We start from the raw sequence: 21,593 nt of genomic DNA, 5'->3' as shown, positions 1-21,593 counted from the left end.
ATTGTTCCGGTTCATCAATAACATGTACAGTGTATAAAACTTTTACTATTTAGAAATTTTAGACTGTTCCTGCTGTGCCTTTGAGCCATTGATAGACAGGCAGTTCCTTTAAATTTATGACGTATAGCTTTATGACAGTTGTCCCTCGATATTCGAGGCACACTGTAACGAATCTGATTAGTTTAGGATTGTAATTTTTGTATATAGCTCCAGAACCGACCTTTTTCCTTTACTTAGAATTTCACAACGCCTACCACTTTCCAATTCCTAGTTTCAACCAATAGTAGTCACCACCCCACTTACCCCTTGTATATAGATTAGCTTTAAATACTTAGACTGTACTAGATAGACATTATTATTGATAATTCAGTTATACCAGTAAAATATTGATTCTTTAGTTATACCAGACAATACTGATTATTCAGTAAAACCAGTAAATATTAATTCATCCTTTAAACCAGTAAAAATATATTCTTCTTTATACCAGTTAATTCAGATTAAGAACCAAACATAACCAATAAACCGATAATCAAGTTTGTGTTCTTATTATTTCATCTAACTAACTACGCAAATTTAATTAGGCGCGTAGTCCGTCTAAATCAAGACGGGACATTACAATAAGAGTATTAAGTATATGACTAACGCATTATTGTAAAGCGTATCCCATTTTAGGCACTTTTGCGAGATACCTGCCTTATTATTAAAGATTAAGTATCAAAAGTTGCGGTCTTCGCGACTTTTGATACTTTTTTTTAAATTAACGATTTCATGTCACTTTTACTTTTTGAGATACAGGGTGGATTTCAAATATATCACTCTTGGGGCACCCTCTCGTATCTCAATTATATTTAAACTTATCGAAGATGTTAAAACGTGTTCTCTTAGAATTTTTTTGTGTATGTAAAATTCAATAGCGTGGTCTGACACCTTCCTGTTTTTAGTTATGTCGCAAAAATAAATCAATTCCACCAAAAATTAAAAGTGATATGAAAATTCTACTGGCGTCATCTTTAATTTCAAGAAAAAACAAGAGCACACTGTTGCAAAAACCGCAACCCTCTATCTTTAAATATAAGGGAAATGAATGGACTTTGTAACATGATTCCTCCGCTTGTTTGAGCCGTGAGCGCGCTTCAATGCAGCGTTCGTTACAGGCAACTCCAGCATGTATAGTGTAAAATTTAAATTGATAGTACCCTATCCCGGTATGTCTGTGTGTTTGAACATGTTTCACTTCAGTAGCGTGTTGTATAATTACACGTTGTATGTATGAAGTGAAACTTCTTTAAGCACGGTAGGGTAAGTTCGTTTCATGCGAGTTGCTATGTAACGAAATCATGCAACGCATTTCCTCCGCTGTCCGCCCCTATGTATGCTTACATCTTTAAAACTACCCAACGGATTTTAATGCATTTTTGTTTTAATAGATAGAGTATAGAATAATTTTAGAGGTTTGGAATGTCATATCGTAAATAAACACATTTTTTTGTACTTACATTGTAAACGCTGGCTGAACCCTACGAGATAGATCAAAATAATGTACTACAGTATTGTACACCTTAAAAAGGTCTACAAAAAAGTCCGGGATTGTATATGTCTATCTCTTAGGGATAACCCACAATAACCATTTTAATGGCTTATTTACGAAGCGATTTTAAGCAATACATCATTAATCCTTATCCAATTAAGTACTTTTAAATACATTGTGCATTTAATATAGATCAATATGGCCCTTTACAGCATGTAATTTAAATGCATATTTTCGATGATATTACAGACTTAAAATGCAGGGACATAGCGGTTGCGGCGGTACCGGCCTGTTTGTATTGTCTAATGAGAAAAAAGCTGTGATTGTTGTATATAAAGACATTCTATAGTACATTTACTATTAGCATTGCACCCGTGCGAAGCATAGTGTACAAATAATACCATTAAACTAATTCCTTAACCCCTATCCCGGTATGTTTGTGTGTTTGAACATGTTTCACTTCAGTAGCGTGTTGTATAATTACACGTTGTATTTTTTTTTATGAAAACTCAATAGAAGTAATTGGGTTGTTTCGATTTCAGTATTTCAGTTAATACTGTAAGACTTAATATTTTAGCAGTTCTTTTCCCAAATGTTCTGTTTATATTGCATGAAAGCAGTCAAAGCAAATAATAGGTATCATAATAACATTAATTCATTGTAAGATACGAAATTGCAATTATTGTGCTGGTCAAAGCTAAAGGTACGGTTGAAACGAAATATACAAATACATAAGTGTATATTTTAGCTGCATGAGTCGTTATTTCGTTAGTGTTTGGTTCATTACATCGAAATGGTGTACATTATACGGTATTGATCTTTCGTTGCGAGGTGGGAATTATGGTACGATTACGGTAGATATTACCTGGTAGTGCAAGCCCGCTTATTACTGCATGGTTTAAAGAGTTTTTTGACTTCGATGTTAGGCTAGACATGTCGTTCGTGATGCCACCTGCTGGTTCCCATAAAACGATTTGCAGTTGCCATGCTCATCATCAACCATTACGCGAACAAAGTCAAGCATTTGCAGAACCTACATGTGTACTGAATCAAGTTGAATAATTCTCATGCTGTACAGTGAACAACATCTTTAAGAACGCAAAATTGACTGATGAGGTACATACGTACGTATACCATTATATGGGTAAATTGTTACAAGATTGAAAAGTCAAAAGCAATTATGTTTTGGTAGGTGTCGGGTTGTCGTCTTTTGTAACTTTGGCGTTAGCGTTTAATAACACCGAATTATGTTCTGCTGATAATTGAAAAGAATTATTCTGTTGGAGAACTGATGTTGTTGCAAAAGAAAAATAATAAATACAACTGTGGCTACATGACAAGCGATCGACTGAAACCGCTCGTTAGTTTTGAAGCTTGTAACAGTAAAAAAAAAAGAATTTTTAATGGGTATCTTGTATTTAAGGAACTTCGGGAGTTACAGCGTGAGAAAAGTTAGTTTTGCATAATATAGTCAGTAACTAATTGTGTGAAGTACATCTGCAAAATTTGATTTGACGAAACTGTTAAAACTGAGTAGTGGAACAACTCTAATTATTAAAAATACAGACCCATAAACATTATAGTTCAGGCAATATGGGCGAGTGAGTGGGAAAAATTATTCGGATTAGCTTTTTTTACGTAGTTTTGTTTGGAAGATTCTCCTAATACAACGGTATAGGTCGCCGGTCGGGTATTGTTTAAATCACGATTGTCTAAACAAACGCCAAAAAACAATTTTTTTTGGGCGAAACAATTTTTTGTTAAACAAAATAATTCGAAGTGGTCTGTATTCTGTCGAAACTGCCAGACGCGGATCGCGATTTTGATCTTTTTGGATCTCATCAGCGTGGCGCAGGCAACTCCGACAGAAGACAGACCAACCTTTACCTGCTGTCTTAACAGCGCGTTTTAGAAAATACCACAAATGGCGTGGTGAGCGCCATCTGTAGTACGATGCTACATTTTAGGGTTACGTATGCTCCAGCAAGGCCCATTTAAAAATATGAATATCATTGCTGGAACATACGTAATCCTAAAATGTAGCATCTTACTACAGATGGCGCTCACCACGCCATTTGTGGTATTTTCTAATTTTTTGTTAATATTTTCCGAGTTATGAATTTATGAAAGTCTTACATGTTTAACACTTATCATATGACCCTAACTGAAAACAACACGTTCATCTTATATTTTCACTAAAAAAAACTTAGAAATTAATCCTCCTATTCTCTTTCTTAACACTTCCTTAAATAGAGTTTCCTTAAAGTCACTCCTTACTGCATTTTCCTCTATCACATGATTTAAATTTTCATTATCTCTTCCGCATATTCTGGACTTTCTTAAATAGAGTCGCACCCTTGCCTTCCGTTTCTAAAATTTCTTTAAAATCATTCCTAACTGAATTTTCCGCACTTTCCTTTATTACATGATTTAAATTTTTATTCTCTTTTCCGCATATTCTGCATTTTGTTAAATAGAGTCGCACCCTTGCCTTCCGCTTCTAAAATTTCTTAAAGTCACTCCTATCTGCATTTTCCGTACTTTTCCTTTATCACATGATTTGATTTTCAGTCTCTTTTCCGTGCATTCTCCTCCTTTTCTCCCAATCCTTTAACCTATATTTACTGTCATTACATTCATTCCCCATTTTGAACCTTGCTGTAATCGCCATAACTTTATTTCCTCTCAAATACTCTGGTATTATGTCACCCTGCCAGTCGTCCCACATCCGCATATTTCCACCTTTGAATTCTTTGCAGTCTTCCCCTCTTGCTACCTCATAACATCTTTTCTTTATCATATTACCTGTACTTACTTCTAGTATTTTTTCAATCCATTATTTGTTCTTTATTTATCTTCATTTTCTTCAAGGCTTATTTCTTTCTTCATCACACCTGTTTCTCGCCCCAAATTCCATGGTTTTCTTTCTCCATTCTCCATACCTCTCTTCATATGTCTTCTTGCAGTCGTTCCAATTTTTGCTCATATTTCATTGATCGCCTCCATCATTTATCCATACTTCGTTTCGGTTAAGATACAGTCCGGCGTACTTCTTTCCAATTTCAAAACCTATTTCATGTATATTTAATACATATAAGATAACACTTCTTATCATTGTGTTGAATAACCTCATCCTTCTTTCATAATCGCTTCTGCGTAGTTTTTTCCCAATTCCCCATATCTTTTCTATTATTGCGTTTTGCCTTTGCTATTTGTCCATTTATATGTGTCCCATCCTTTATGTTCTTTCTCATCGTATATCCCACGTACGGGTGCGAAACATGGACAGTGAGCGCGGCAGAAAAGAAAAGGTTAGAAGCGTTCGAAATATGGTGTTACAGGCGAATGATGAGGATAACGTGGTTAGAAAAGGTTAGAAATGAAGAAGTATTAGAAAGAGTAGAAGAACAGAGGACTCTATGGAAGTCAATAAGAAATAGGCGAGATAGGTTAGTAGGCCTTCTTCTCAGGCATGAAGGTCTAGTTAGAGACATATTAGAGGCAGAAATGGAAATTAGAAGGGGTACGGGCAGACCTAGATCAGAATTCTGTTCGCAGATAGTTAAGGATATGGGTTGTGGGAAATGCGAGGATTAGCTTAGGATAGGAAAGAGTGGAGATGCGTGTCCAACCAGTTTTAAAACTGACGGCCTTATGGTGATGATGAGGTAAATTCTTTAACCCGTCTATTTTCGTACCCTTCCACTTTACTTTTTTATATCTTTTTATATCAGTCCTAAGACTGGTTGGATACGCACCTCCACTCCTTCCTTCCATAGCTAACCCTCGCATTCCCCAAAACTAGAACGACCCATATCCATAACTAATTGAGATCAGTAATCTCATCTAGGTTTACCTGTACTCCTCTTAACTCCTATTTCTGCCTCTTATATGTCTCTGACTAGATCTTTAAGTCTGAGAAGGTGTTGTACCTATCTCGCCTATGTCTTATTGACTTCTATAGAGTCATTTGTTCTTCTAATACCTCTTCATTTCTAGCCTTCTCTATTCACGGTATCCTCAACATTCGTGCATTTCGAACGCTTCTAACCTTTTCTTTTCCACCGCACCCATCGTCTATGTTTCCCACCTGTTCAGTGCCGTGCTCCAAACATACAATTTAACAATTTCTTTTTGTTGAAGGCGACTCAACCCTACGGTATCTTCTGTTATATATCTCTACTGTTCCTTCCATCTTGAGTTATCTGACTGCCTAAATATCGAAAATCAGTCACTTCTAATTTTTCGTCTCCTACCTTTATATTCGCTCTTTCCCTACTTTTTCATCTCTTGCATACCTGTATTTTTGTTTTACTTTTATTAATTTTTATACAATATTGTTTTGTCAGTATCGTTTCCATTTTGTTTAAAGCCATCTCTAACTCCTCCTTGCTAGATGCTAATACTGCTATATCATCTGCAAATCTAAGCATACTAATCTTTTGCCCCTGTATATCTATTCCTACAGTTCTGTTGTCTTTTATGATGTTGATCGCGTCTTCGATGTATAGATTAACGTTTGTATGAAGAAATTGTTGTTTTGTGCTGAAAAGAATGTGCATTTCTTTACACTTACTCATTCACGTGCCCTAAATTATAAGAGGGCACAAGATATGCAATAAAGAGAATCCCATGTAAAAATTAGCGGTATAATTTCATAGTTGTTGTTGCTGCTTAAAAGGCTAGTCAACTGGAGAGCTGCCAGATCATATGCATTAAATGTAGGTAGTAAATAAGTAAGCTTAACCAATTAATTGAACTTTATTAGTTGAATAATTGAGGCCGTTGCAATTAAACATTTTATTTTTTACCAACTGATTAATCCAGTTTCTGTTACTTTATTCCGCATAGCTACAACCAATTAGTTAATTAGTAGTTCAAAATCGGAATTTTTGTTTGATTATTATGAGCTATAACGAATGGCTTTTATAATTCATAAAGTGATTGTAATTTTTTCATAATTTTCATACTAAAAGAAATATTTATCTAATGTAATGATGGCTTCACCGACATACACCGCAATAAATCAGAAAGTATCGAACGAAGAAAATTATTGGCTTATAATCTTTCTAAAAAACAGTCGCGATACATATTTATGTTATGAATATTATGGCCTATGCCAATGAATGCGTAATTTCAAAATAAAAGAATTAGTTCCAGAAGTCTTTTTACCTAAATGTGTTGATGTATTCGAAAAAGTTTCTCGTCTATAACTTCTGAAAAATCTTACAGTAAAAAAAATCATTAACGTATTACAACTGTAGAGATGGAAATACAGGGGCAAAAGATTAGTATGCTTAGATTTGCAGATGATATAGCAGTATCAGCATCTAGCAAGGAGGAGTTAGAGATAGCTTTAAATAAAATGGAAGCGGTATTGACGAAACAGTACTGTATGAAAATAATTAAAAGTAAAACAAAACTGCTAAGTACTATGCAAGGGAACAAAAAGTAGGGAAAGAGCGAATATAAAGATAGGAGACGAAAAATTAGAAGAAGTGACTGATTTTAAGTATCTAGGAAGTCAGCTAAGTCAGGACGGAAGAAGTAGCAGGGATATAATAAAGCAGAGTATAGCGCAGGGTCGAGTCGCCTTCAGTAAAAAGATGTCACTTCTAGGTTTGCGAACGGTTAATTTAGAAATTCGAAAGATTATCGAAAAAGAAAATTGATAAAGGTGTATGTGTGGAGAACGGCGCTGTATGGGTGCGAAACATGGTCCTTTGGTGTGTTTTGATTAACGTCAAATGTTTGACAGCTGCGGACAGATGTTTTTTTTTCCTCTGTGGTTTGGATGGGAAAAGAAAAGTCAGGTTTTTACGTTCTTATGGGCAATTTTTCCAATTTTTTTTTTCATGAGAACCTTCCTTGGTCTTCAAGGAATATTTAAAAAAAAATTATCGAAATTGGTTCAGCGATTCTCGCCTTTTGCGTTTAGCAACACATTTATCNTTTTATCACATCTTCATCACGTTGCATTACAATAACGTGTAATGCCCGTACAAAAAGGTACACAATCGTAAATAAGAAAAACCCTAACAGTACTACTTTTTTATATCTCAAACATCTCAAAAACATCATAGAATTTAAAGCGATTTTTTTGGACGGATTTTCGTTAATTAATTTCCATACACTAAACTAGCAATTTAAGTATAATTCGCGTACGTATGTTACATTTTAATAATTATTGAGACCGTATTACAAACGCCAAGGTGAGAGGTTTTGAAAAAAAAAAATACTGCGCTAGGTTAACATGCTCTCTTAAATTAGAACAACGTCCTTGGTGTAAACAGTCATTCCCAATTGTTCCAGAACGCTATTAAATAATAGTAATTGGCCAAACTAAATTACAATAAACAATACAAATTGTAAGGTTAATTCCACTTAATTCTAATGACGGTAAATGTGGCTAAAGCGTCGTCTTCTACTGCAGTGTCTTCCCACGCACACTCGATTTCGAAAAACAAATGTCATCAATAATAAATTTTTTCTGATCTTAACTATAAATAAAACAATGAAATAAAAGCATCAAGTTCGGTTCGGTTAGGTTGGGTTGGGTTGAATGGGTTGGAGTGAACCTAACCAGTCACGTAAAAATATTAAGTTAGGCTTTTAGATTAGTATTAAAAAGTTGCATTTATAAAAATGCATTTTATTTTGTTTACACCAAGTTGTTGAGCTGGAATCCGTTAGCACAATTTTTTTAATCACTTTCTTTGTGTTAAAAATTGTTTGAAAAATTAAATTAAAGCAATTGTTTGTAAATAGGTATGCAACACATCGTACACTTCACCATAAGAAATTGCTGATACTAACTACGTAATACCACTTTGCCCTGTGCTGACGGCACTAATAATTTCTTTTATATATAATGTCGATAACTTGCATAATTTTAGAGATAAACTATTTTAAGTTTTATTATATAAACTAGTTCTTCCCCCCTATCAGTCACTGTGAGCTCGAAACTGTTAGCACTATTGCTTCGAGTGGTCGAAAATCATTTTTGTGAACAATTTTTTTAATCACTTTCTTTCTGTTAAAAATTGTTTGAAAAATTAAAATTAAGGAATTGTTTGTAAATACGTATGCAACACATTGTACACTTTAGCATAAGAAATTGCTGATAGTAACTACGTAATACTATTTTGCTCTGTTTTGACAGCACTCATAATTTCTTATATAAACAATATTACGGCGGAAAAAGTAGTTTTTCTGAAATATTGACATAAAAATACAGTAGTTGTTATTTTCAATCAAAGGCGTCCCGGAATAAAAAAAGGGGGTTCTACGATGATTTTAAGATCAATTTGATTCTGTCGCAGTTGAGAATGCTCAAGCATCTCCATCCTTTGTGGCACCTCGAGCTCTAAACCAGTGGTTTCCAAACTTTATTTTACCATGGCTCCCCTAAAAATATTTAGTCATATCTCTTGTAAGAATTCTATAAAAAAATTTTTAGTAATAAACAATTTTTTAAGTTAAACTTTTGTACACAAGAAAAAATGAATAACAATATTTTATTATTGTCGTTTAATGAAATGTTTATGCTTGTCTATTAGTGCAAAGTTTATCAAATTGCGTCTCTTAAACTAGTCCGCGCCATCCAGTTTGGAAAACGCTGCTCTAAACAGTGACGCGCTCCGACCTCACTTTCTCCAATTCTAACTTCATTCGTCTCTCATGAATAATTCTGAAATGAACTGGAATCTTTGATAAAAAAACCTGGCGTTTGTGCTGATTTTTCCCCTAGCAAAGTAAATAAATAAATAGGATTTCGCAAAAACCATTACACCAACAACGCTCTTCTTTTTAGCATTGGAAAACTCATATTATAACGATAGCTTGATAAATTTGAAATGATTTTTTATAAATTATAACAATTTTTTATTTGTTGATTGAATTTAACAACTGTAGCGATAGATATAGAGGAGCAAAAGATTAGTATGCTTACCTTAGCAGATGATATAATACCTAGTATTAGCATCTAGCAAGGAGAAGTTAGAGATAGCTTTAAATGTAAAAATTGAAGCGGTATGGACAAAATAGTTTTGTATGAAAACAAATAAAAGTAAAACAAAAAAAAAAACAAAACTAGTATGTAAGGGAGGAAAAGGTAGGGAAAGAGCGAATATAAAGATAGGAGACGATAGATTAGAAGAAGTGACTGATTTTAGGCCTCTAGGAAGTCAGATAAGTCAGGACGGAAGGAGCAGTAGGGATATAAAGCGGCGCTATACGGGTGCGAAACATGCACAGTGGGCGCGGCGGAAAAGAAAAGGTTAGAGGCATACGAAATGTGGTGTTACCGGTGAATGATGAGGATACCGCAGATAGAAAAGGTTAGAAATGAAGAGGTATTAGAAAGAATAGGAGAACAGAGAACTCTATGGAAGTTAAGTTAAGAAATAGGCGAGATACATTGGTACGACACCTTCTCAGGCGTGAAGGTCTAATTAGAGACATTTTAGAGGCAGAAACAGGAATTAAGAGGAGTAGAGGTAGACCTAGATTAGATTACTGTTCGCAAATAGTTAAGGATATGGGATGTTCTGGTTTTAGGGAAATGCGAAAATTTTATTGCAGGGGGTTTCCCTGTATATCATCATTTTCTGTGACCTATAGCGACTACTTCTTCAACTTTAATATTTAAATAAAACAATGAAGCGAAAATTCTTTTTTGAATCTAAAGATGAGAGGTCTTTTCTATAGTCGCCCCCAACACAATCTAAGCTACTAATTATTTCGATTTTAACTTCTTTTCAGTGGTCTAGTCCCCTTTTTTTATTTACCAGCTATATAAACACATTACAATCAATTACCTGCTCTGGTATAATGCGTACTTCTTTTTTTTTTAGGTTCATCTGCTTAGAAGATGACTACCTGCAGGATTTCAAGCTAATATCAACTTAAAGTTTCGTGTTGAGTGTTTGTCAGACATTATGTCCGTATGTGGTTAAAATATCTGTGATTTTTTTTGTTATTGGTGATAAGAAAAGGTAAAAGGTAAAGTGATCGTCAATATGTTGTCATATATGATTCCGACTGATGAAAAACCGCCTCCCGTTCCCGGAAAAACGCATTTACACTTGACTTTCGGTACATACGTGAACGGTAATGGCACGACAGGTAACAACGTGATCAGCAAGGAAAACAGTGTGTGCAGTTTTGCTAGCGATGCTACTAACACAACTGCTAGTCATAGTTCCATGACACCAACAAGTATCAGCGACCGGTCCAAATCGAAATTGGTGGCGAATGGTACAAAGCATCCTCCATTGAAAAGGTAAGATAATGATAAATCTGTTATAATGTCACAAGGTAAATTGTTACTTTACGTTTTTTGTTAATTATTTGATTATAATGTGTTTTAAATAAAATGGAAAACAAAAATACTGTTATCAAGGGATAGAAAAAGTAGGAAAAGATAGGAGACGAAAGAAGAAGTGGCTGACAGTATCTAGGTATCTAGGAAGTCAGATGAGTCATGACCGAAGGAGTAGTAGGGATATAAAACACAGGATAGCGCGAGTCGAGTCGCCTTCAATAAAAGGAAGTAACTTCTATGCTCGCGAACGATTACTTTAGTAGGTTGGTAGGGCTACTGAGACATGATGGTGTAGTTAGAGACATATTAGAGGCAGAAACAGGAGTTAAGAGGAGTAGAGGTAGACCTAGATTAGGTTACTGTTCGCAAATATTTAAGGATGTTTATGAATCCTGCAAAATGTAGCATTCTGCAGTAGACGGCGTTCATAGTGCTATTTGTAATAATTCAAATGTCATTGATAAATAGAAATATTTGTGGGACGTTTTAGGACGTATACTTCTTCAAAAGCGTCGCTCTAAACAATGTCATTATAAGGGACAAATATGTCGATAGTCGTAAATTTTTGGGATAACATATTGAATATTAAATTTGGCTTCATTACGTGCTGTTGAAAAGATTCTCAATAAGAGAGAGGTGTTCATAATTACTTATGTTAGAAAATCTGTTCACATTTTTATGACTTTCAAATAATGGAATTCATAATTTAAAAATGTGAAACTGTTTTAAACACTAAACATTATGCATACCACTCGATGAATCATTCAAAAAGACCCTGCTAGATCCTTATGGAAAATGACTCTTTGTCAAACCCTTTGAAGCTTTAGATTCTGGTATATCTCGACGTGTAGATTAAAAGTCTGAATGGGCGCTAAGTCGTAAAAACTCATCTTTTTGAGGTGGTCCCTTAAAATTGCATTCATCAATAAGGACTTCCAAGGTACAATTACATCTATTATACGTATATGAAGTATTATTGAAGTATATATACATATGTTGATGTATTATACCTATACCTATGTGTATTACATGTTATATTTAATTATACCTCTGGGTACATCCCTAAGTATCATAAGACGTTAATGTGTACTGCACTTTTGCAGAGTGCATTACCACTCCTTGGTTCGAAACCATGACACATCTATAATATGAAATACACATATGTATAATACATTAACATATACGTGTATACATGGATGTACCGATTGAATATTTATAGTATAATTGTACTTGTACTTTGGAAGTCCTTACGTAAGCAACTTTAAGGGACCATATCTAAAGTAGGTTAATTTTTGCGACTTAGCACCCATTGAGACTTTTGATCTACACACCCAGAACTACCAGAATCAAATTAAAGTTTCAAAGAGTTTGACAGAGTACCATTTTCCATAAGGATCTAGCCGAGTCCTTTACCTCACCGACCTACATGGCCTACAGGTTTAGACTTGCTTAGCATTCGGGAGGACGCAGGGTCGATTCCGGATTCGTCTGCTTTGGTCCATGTTTTTCTGTGGTTTCCTTGGATCACTTAGGTAAATGCTGGGGCAGTAATATTCTGCAGATAATCTTTTATTCTCTTCTGTCTTCATTTCGCCCGTCTCATCTTTCTAACTCGAATCACCCATTCTTATCATTCCTGAAAGAAGGCTGAAGAGGGTCTTCCGGCGTAGTCCGGAGGCACTGCCTGCCTACCAGCATTAGTGGCTGGTGGGAATGAAACACCCAAAAGTTTTTTTTCCTTTACCTCAGAGCCGGGTAAACTTTAACTTCGTAGGAGCCGCTACCGGAGGTTAGTTTGAGTCACTCCATACCCATCAATGAGTACGAGAGAGTAAGCAGTAATAACCCATATTGCTTTCCTTGTTTGTTCTCCCTTCCACTCCCATATCAAGCCCCTTCATCCCATAGACGAGTGAAGCCTCTCTCGCAACTTAAATAATACTTACGGAAATTTTCTAATGATCGTCCCGTAGCTCAGGCGTAGCATGCTGGACTACGTTCGCAATACTGTTGGGTTCGGCTATGCAAGAGGGGACTCACCTACGAAATGGAAGGGATAAGAAAAGGAAAGAATCATCTCACTCGCACTCGCAGGATCAATGAGGAGCTCCTTGGCTATACCTGAGGAGCACTCGGGAGTCAAAAGAGCCCAGTTTGCCCGGCTCTGCTTTGCTTCAGCGAGTGGCATGCCCTAGAGGTTTAGACTTGTTTAGACGCCGGTTCGATTCCGGGTCCGTCTGCCTTAGTTCAAATTTTTTTGTGGTTTCCTTGGATCACTTAGGCAAATGTCGACTCAGTAATATTCCACAGATAATCTTTCATTTTCTCCTGTCTTCATTTCGTCTGTTTCATCTTCATTACCTGAACCACCACTACCCTATTCCCACGATTCCTGAAAGGAGGCTGAAGAGGGCCTTCCGTCCTACATTCCGGCGTAGTTCGGAGGGACTGCCCGCCTACCAGCATTAGTGGCTGGTGGTAATAAAAACACCGAAAAGTTTTTTTTTTCCTTTCTCTCTTCAATTCAGTTAAGCGGTGCTTTGATGAGTCACTCTTATTCACATACTTAGGCAATCACTCAATGGAGACGTTTCTTCCTTTAAATTGTGTGACTTACATACATACGTACAACAAGGCCAAGTAAACAATGTAGCTACTATTTTGTTTAGACAGCCCGTATGTGTTAACCTATTAACACATAATAGTGTAAAACTATGAAAGTATTAAATAGATTGTTAGATAGCATAGAAAAAAGATGTTCTTAGTCGCAACTGACATACAGTGCGTTTCTTTTGGTTGAAGATCACCACTATTTAATCTCCAACAGGAACCGACCATTATAGATGGACTGTTAAGTTTTACTTAACAGATTACTAACTAATTATACCATTACCTACGTGAATAATAAGGCTATAGTACTTACGGGTGACGTCAGCACTAGTCGAAGTAGATTAGAAATTCGAATATTTTGTGATTTTTAAGGATGTTTGTGAGGTATGCCAAAATGCTACGAGACAAATACAAATTTGGAAGAACGTTCCTAATTCAATTCTTAAACTCCTGTAAAAATTACAAACCGATTCGCTAAACCATTAAAAAGTTATTGAAATTTGAAAAAATTGTAATTTTACACGTCATTTTATGGAGATTCGTTAACCGAACAGATTAAATTTATTTTTATTAACAGAAAAAAGGCTACCAGAAATTTCGAACTTTTGTAATAAGTAACTTGAACTCTGGAGAATCACTTTAGCGTAAGGTTATTCAAATTCACTAAATGGTTATCGAGGAAAAAATGAAAAATTAGCTGAAAATCTCGTTTTTACTTGATAATATAATGATAATATTTATAATTGTCTGAAATAAATGCAATTTTAAAGTTTTATTTATTATTTAAACATATTAAAAAGTTTTACGCTCATTGTTAATAGAGATTGAAACTAAATATTTGTGTGTTTTGAAGCTGAAATCAAGGTATATTCACTGCCAAAAATCAGTTAAAAATTTTCCATATTCATTATTTCTTATTTTATTCAAAGTTTTTGGTCAAATTCCAAATTTTTTCTCAAACCGTATACTTTTTTTTTAGTATAGATATATAGTATTTATTTACCTATTTATGTTGCAAAACCTAATTAATCACGAATTTTTAATTTTATGTACTTTTGTCTCCAATTGTACCTCCCAAACATCCTTAAAGAGACTTTCAGTTTGAAAATTTTGTCAACAGAATATTTCATTGCATTTCGTAAAAATGTTTGTAATGAGAAAAACTAAATTTTTATAGTAAATAATAGCTTGTAGACGTAATATCAACAAAATTCTAAAAAGCGAACTAAAGGAATTCCGGTCTTTGTTTTATTTTATGTTTTATTGGTTAAAGTTGCTAATTTTCTGTTTTATAGAAGTTTTCGTTAACGATCGTTGTTCTTACTGCAATAATTTTTAAGAAGAGTATTTGTATTACATTTTATAATTATGTTTAAAATATTGTACACCCGTTAAAAGAACGCAGGAAATCATGATCACAAATTATTTCGAAAATACATTTGCGGAGAAATCGACGCTTATTATTTACTCTTAAAAAATCTTTTTCATTGTCGATAAGAATTAAGTCAAATACAACTAATGAAAATGAAACGATTTCAACGATTTCCTTAGGAAAAAGCAAATTTCCCCTTAAATTTTTTATTAATGAATATCAAGTATCAGTAAGTCTAAATCTCTTAAAAATATATAACTATATATATATAATAAATGACTAATTGAATCAATAATAGAAGTTACAACTAAAGTATCATTCAAACACCGGAATCTTTCTTTAGCGGATGTGTGCAATTTTAATTGCTTGCCTATAAAAGTTCAAGCAAGCTGGTTTTCTTCACATTTTATGGATTCTATTAAAACTGTAACATGCTGCAAAACAGTATTTTTATATCACGCTTATCTATTTCTGTTAACAAAGACTCGATTGCGTTTATATTCTTTAATATAAACGGAATTTTGAGATTCCCCACTGAAAATTGAGTTTCTTTTCCGTCAAAAAACGTTTCCATTTTTAATTCGAAGCGCTAATAAAGTATTGTTCGTTTCAAGAAGTTGGAGATATGTCCCTTTCTTTATTAGGATGCGCCGTAGCATAATTCCAAATTCAATCATATTTGTCTGCGGAGCTCATTTCTCCACCGATCATCGAGCGAGAACTAGACAAAAGTGTACAGTACCATTTGCAAAATTATTGCCTCGTTAAAATTTAAGAATATGCTTTATTTAAAAGCATGTTTAGCGAAAAATAATAACAAGTGAATCAACTTAACGCTCTACATACCTATAAAACTTTTGCTTTGTTTTCTATTGTTAATTTATATACATTTTTGTTTTAAGAAATTGCTAAACATTTTCGTCTAGTACTGTACAGTTCTAGCCGATCTCCTAAGACCGCACATCGAGAGCTCTGCTCGTTCAAGCTTGTTCCACCTAATTCTGTCTTGCTCACGCCTAGTGTGTATTCTTTCTCTCTTCGCGCAGATTTCTTCAAGGTCACAATTCAAACAAATTGAAATGGGCTGTAAGCTCCTCTTCATACAAAATCGCTCTTCATACATATGAACTAGCAACTGTCGACGAAAGCGCTACAAAATGTAGCTCGTGCGGAAAGGCTCTGAGGATGTGGTAGTTTAGGTAGTACTACCCCCTTGAGAAATTCCTGAGTGGGTAATTACCTAGACGGAAATTCTGTATTTTAAATCTGTTTCTGGCAAATAATACCTAGCAAAATAAAAAAAAAAATACAACGTGTAATTATACAACACGCTACTAAAGTGAAATTTCTTCAAACAAGCAAACATACCGGGATAGGGGTTAAGGAATTGTTTTAATAGTATTATTTGTACACTCTGCTGCTCACGGGTGCAATGCTGATAGTAAATATACTATAGAATGTCTTTAGATACAACAATAACAGCTTTCTTGTGATTAGACAATACAAATCGGCCGGACCGCCACAACCGCTATGTCCCTGCATTTTAAGTCTGTAATATCTTCGAAAATATTCATTTAAATTACATGCTGTAAAGGGCCATATTGATTTATATTAAATGCACAATGTATTTAAAAGTACTTAATTGGATAAGGACTAATGCTGTATTGCTTAAAATCGCTTCATAAGTAAGCCATTATTTCTCGTAAAAAGTAAAGGATAAAAAATGGTTATTGTGAGTTATCCCTAAGAGATAGACATATACCATCCCGGACTTTTTTGTAGACCTTTTCAAGGTGTACAGTACTGTTGTATACTATTTTGATCTATCTCGTAGGGTTCAGTCAGCGTTTGCAATGTGCAAAAAAATGTGTTTATTTACGATATGACATTACAAACCTCTAAAATTATTCTACTATATTATGCATGTATTATACATATAAACCTTCCTCTTGAGATACTTTATCTATTAAAACAAAAGTGCATTAAAACCCGTTGGGTACTTTTAAAGATCTAAGCATACAGCGGGGGAAATGCGTTGCATGATTTCGTTACATAGCAATTCGCATGAAACGAACTTACCCTATCGTGCGTAAAGAAGTTTCACTTCAATAACGATTATATCTGAAAGTAATATCTACTAAATGCCTTATTTTTGTTCCTTTTACAAAAACAACAGTCTTATTCCTATCATGAAATGAGCCGTTAGTAGGGTTCGGCCTTTTAGGATTTTGCTGAGAAGAATTTTTTGTTATTACGGTTAATAAACTAGTTCGAGCGAAATCATGGTTTCTTGATGTCATACAGCCAAACATCTGTTAAAACTTGCAACTGTAAATGTATATGTAGCAAAAATTGGCTTATTCAGGAAGTATGGAGACCGAAGCAAGTTTAATTACTTATCTGGGACTTTTATAATCTTCAAAGTCTGTTGTCATCTGGCGCATTATCTGGAGCGTAGAAATTTTAGTTGACGACGGTCAGTGCTCTATAATATCACACTAGTAATAAGCTTCAATTGTTGTTATTGTTCTGTGTTCATCATCGCCATCCCCTAAATTGAACCGCATATTTAAGCCATTTCTTTGTTCTAGATATAACACGTTTTTTTCCTGTCGACTTCAAGACTATAGAAATTTTTTTTTAGAAATTATATAAAACGTATAAGAAAAACCAATTGCAGTACTGAGAATTTGATTAAAAAACACTGAAAAACCCTAAAATTCGATAGAACGTTCGACATCCTTAGTTATAGAGACTGACTCGATCTCTGAATGTGATACTTGGATGTTTGCAATGTGTTTGAGTTTATGACTGTTTTGTGTATTTTTGATGTTGCGAGTGTTTTTTCTAAAACTTGAATGGAAAGAGACCGACAATTTCCATGATGTAAACTTTTTTATCGTTAGAAAAAAATTTTTAAGGTCAACCATGTTGCAAAATCGCTTAAATTAAATACCTACTTGTTTCCTGCTCAATACAATTCTCTTTTTTTGCTACCAGAACGGCCTAGACAACCCTGGGTATTACAGCTTGTGGATATCTTCTATAAATGGGATTGTTTGGATATGAGGTATTCATCAGCATGACCAAGAAGTTTAGCTTGATGCTTAGCATTCGGGAGAGCGCATGTTTGATTTCGGATCCGTCCGATATGGTCCAAGTTTTTTTGTGGTTTCCTTGGATCACTTACCCAAATGTTGGGACGCTAGTATTCCATAGGTAATCTTTCACTGTCTTCTGTCTTTATTTTATCAGTCTCATCTTTCTTACCTCAACCGCCACTCCATTTCTACGATTTCTAAATGAGACTGAAGAGGACCCTCCACCTTACCCTATGTTGTATTATTAAAAAAAAAAAAACGATTAATTTTTCTTTTCCTAATTAATTAAGAAAAAAAAAACAGGTACAGTACACGTGAAAGAAGTGAAACTTCTTTGGCGATCTCTATACCTTTAAAAGGAATAAGTAATGATTGGTGAGAGAAAGAGAGAGTACAAGAATTTTCAGGATTTATGTTTTCCAACANGTTATTCTTTATACATTTAGTATTTTTATCTTTAATTATAATTAAGAGATTTGTGATGTTTTGAAGCGAAAGCTTCAAGAGGGGAGTATGTTCAGATTTCCTAGAAAAAATATTTGGTCTGCTCCTTTTTGAAACTGTAAACTATCAATAACTATAAGGAATTAGAATTGATACATAATAATACTCACTCTTAAATGAATATTAATTGTTGTCAAATAAACATTTACTGTAATACACTTACTGTAAAATAATTGCAGAGATATAACCAAAAATTAATTTAGGACAATAGTATAGTAAATATATAGTATACTGTAATATATGAGATGCCAGTCAGTAACAACTGACTGTAATACCGATATGCGCTTGCGCGCCTTTCTATTCTCGTAGCCTATCGCTTCGTGAGACAAAACGTGTCGTTTCATGGCCTTCAGATTTTACTCTCATCGAGCCCAAAGAAGTTTCACTTCAAAAATTAATCGTTTTTTTTAATTCTCCTGTAGACTCAGTAATATTAGTAGCTGGTGGGAATAAATCACCTAAAAGTTTTTTTGTTAGTTATTTACTCATGTGTTACTTAGGTGAAACTTCGTGAATATGTAGTACATATTCATTGTGTGTCCATGATCAGCATATAAATTACATATTTTTTATCCTTGAAGCCCGCAGACAGTAGGCGGTATTATATTTTTGGGTTTTACCGTAAATTGAAGGTTTCACATTGTTAGTCATACCAATCAAAATTTTAACATTTGTAGGCATCTGCATTGGTTAGAGATAGATAGGAAGCAAGGTAAATTAAATTTTTGTCTTTTTGACGAATTCTTTTGACATAATCGTCTTTATGGTTTTGATTAGATCATTTATAAAACTTAAACGATTTGTGGCGTAAAATATTGGAAAAGATGTAAAGTGGAATGTATTTCTGATTTCCTTACCTAAGTATCAAGTTTGTGACATTATTGTCCCCGTACTTACAGAATATCCAAAAAGTGCCTGGAAAATGGTAATGATCTTTACCACGACCTTGATGCTTATGACAAGGTCACCTTGAAATTTTCAAACGGAAACCATCAGTAAAATATTTATGACTCGCTGCCGTTGTCCAATATGGTAGTGTGGCTTTCGGGCTTGTAGGCCGTCGTCTATTGATTTTTCTTTTCGACGTTTCGCCTTTCCGAGCATTTAACATTTTCAAGAGATCTGTTCTAACGATTAATTCGGCGCAGACTGGAATCTAGTATTTCTAACCCCTGATTCTTCAAATACGCAAAATTTTAGAGATCAAATCAGTCTTTGGTGCAGAACTTTATTTTTTTAGATTATTCTCGAGGGGGGGAACTCTTTAAAAGACACCTCCAGAAGGAAGGTAGTGTTGGAGTTTTACCGACTTAAACCCCTCCTCGAGAGGGGAGATCAACCAAAAGGTTGTACATCCCCGGGAAGGAAATGAAAAGGTTGCTAGTGGGGAAGGGACGGGAGTATTTGAGGGAGAAACACTTTTTCTCAACGGGTGTATTGCTGTACTACATATTGGGGATGGGCGATTTACATCGATGTTTCAAAACATCGATACTTTTTCTCAAACATCTAGTACTTTTTTTCGATGTTTTTTGTCGTCGATGTATCGATGTTCGATGTTTTTATTCAGAACATCGATATTGTGGTGACCCCTAGGGAAATTTTTTTAAAGTTACCAAATGACCTTTGCAAACGCCTTTGTGAATTGTATTTTGTGTTTTTTCTTAAAATAATAAAAAAATAAAACAAAAACAAAACAATGTCTAGTAACTCAGGTAAGCCAGCAATTTAATCACTTTTTTTTTTTCATTGCTTTTTTATAGTCATTAAGATAAATTTCACCATGAATCCATTAATAATACCATCATCACCATTAAATTGAGGTTAAAAATATCACATGATTTTTTATTATTATTTATTACTTATTTATTTTTTTAGGTGGAGAATCATTGGAAAAAGATGCTCGAAGATTTAAAATGTGGTTTCAAATAGATCAGAACGAGCCTTTCGTGGTGGAAGGATTGATAATCATTTTTTCATTAGTCAAAATTTTTAAAATTTAAATTATCCCGCCATTCATGAAAACATCGATTGTTCTATGTTTTTTAGAAAACATCGAACAATCGATGTAACAAATATTGGAACATCGATGTTCATACATCGATGATTTTTTTCAACATCGCCCATCCCTACTACATATATAACTTGAACGACCACCGTATAAATAATACATGGACATGTATAAGTACCTATGTACATTTACTTACACTTTTTACATGTGCTTGATTAAAAGACTTTCTCAGTTAAACCTACTTTTGACTATCAAAAATTGATTCGACTGTTGCTTGAACGTTGCATTGTGTAAAATTGGTTCTCGAATCTTGATATTTAATATTTATGTCAGCCCTCAAATGGAAGGGGGCAAGAACCTGATTCCAAAAGAATACAAAATACAAAACTATTTGTCGTGCAGGTAACGAGTACACACACACAAACAACTTAGGTATTTACGATATAAATTAATATCAACAGGTGAATATATAAAGATGGACCTAATGTTTACAGAAAGAGATTGAATCAGACCAGATTTCTGAAATTTCCATATGGACTAGATACCTGAAGGAACAAAAGAGGTAATAACAAACTTATCTGCAATTCACAATGGAATTATTAAACCTGGTTTTTCTAACTATCTACTTAATGACTAATGTACTATAATAGTATAATACAATACCTAACTATAGAATAATAAAAATATGTACTGTTCAGATTTCCTAGAAAAAATATTTGGTCTGCTCCTTTTTGAAAAATATACATTTACAAGGGCTGGGATTATACCTGCTAACTTTCTCTTTGGGGCATTATGGGTTGTATGCAGGCAGATTGAAATTTGAAAACAAGTGGCAATAAAAAAAGGTTCAAGGAGGAAGCAGGCAGTTTTACGGAAAGAATTTGAGAAGAGAAGTACATTTTGTTCTTTCATGACGAGTAGGCGCTCTCGTATCGGATTTGTAATTTAAGGAATATAATTTTGGGAAATCTGCACATAAACAAGGTTATGTGTAGGTTAAGGTTTTATACATTAAGTTTTTGTACATAGTGTTGTGTTTTGGAAAATACAAAGCTTTAACGCAACAAGGGTTTTTAATTTGACAATACTAGTCCATTGGTTCATCCTGAGCTAACGAGATGATGTGTAGCGAATTACGCACA

At 34.3% G+C, this 21,593-nt stretch overlaps 1 protein-coding gene across 1 annotated transcript in view; it reads left to right on the top strand.

Annotated features, from left to right (window-relative positions):
* LOC108735576 overlaps positions 1-21,593 on the top strand; it is a 356,390-nt gene that overhangs the window by 46,381 nt on the left and 288,416 nt on the right. Inside the window, exon 2 of the mRNA XM_018467573.2 lies at positions 10,384-10,811. Within this exon, the coding sequence (XP_018323075.1) occupies positions 10,549-10,811 (263 nt within the window). The 5' untranslated portion in view covers positions 10,384-10,548. The remainder of the gene's footprint in view (positions 1-10,383; positions 10,812-21,593) is intronic.

The sequence above is a fragment of the Agrilus planipennis genome, unplaced genomic scaffold (assembly GCF_000699045.2).
Source record: "Agrilus planipennis isolate EAB-ADULT unplaced genomic scaffold, Apla_2.0 scaffold116, whole genome shotgun sequence".
NCBI classification, from domain to species: Eukaryota; Metazoa; Arthropoda; class Insecta; order Coleoptera; family Buprestidae; genus Agrilus; species Agrilus planipennis.
The sequence above is the reverse complement of the archived record's forward strand: the minus strand, read 5'-3'. Positions and strand labels throughout refer to the sequence as shown.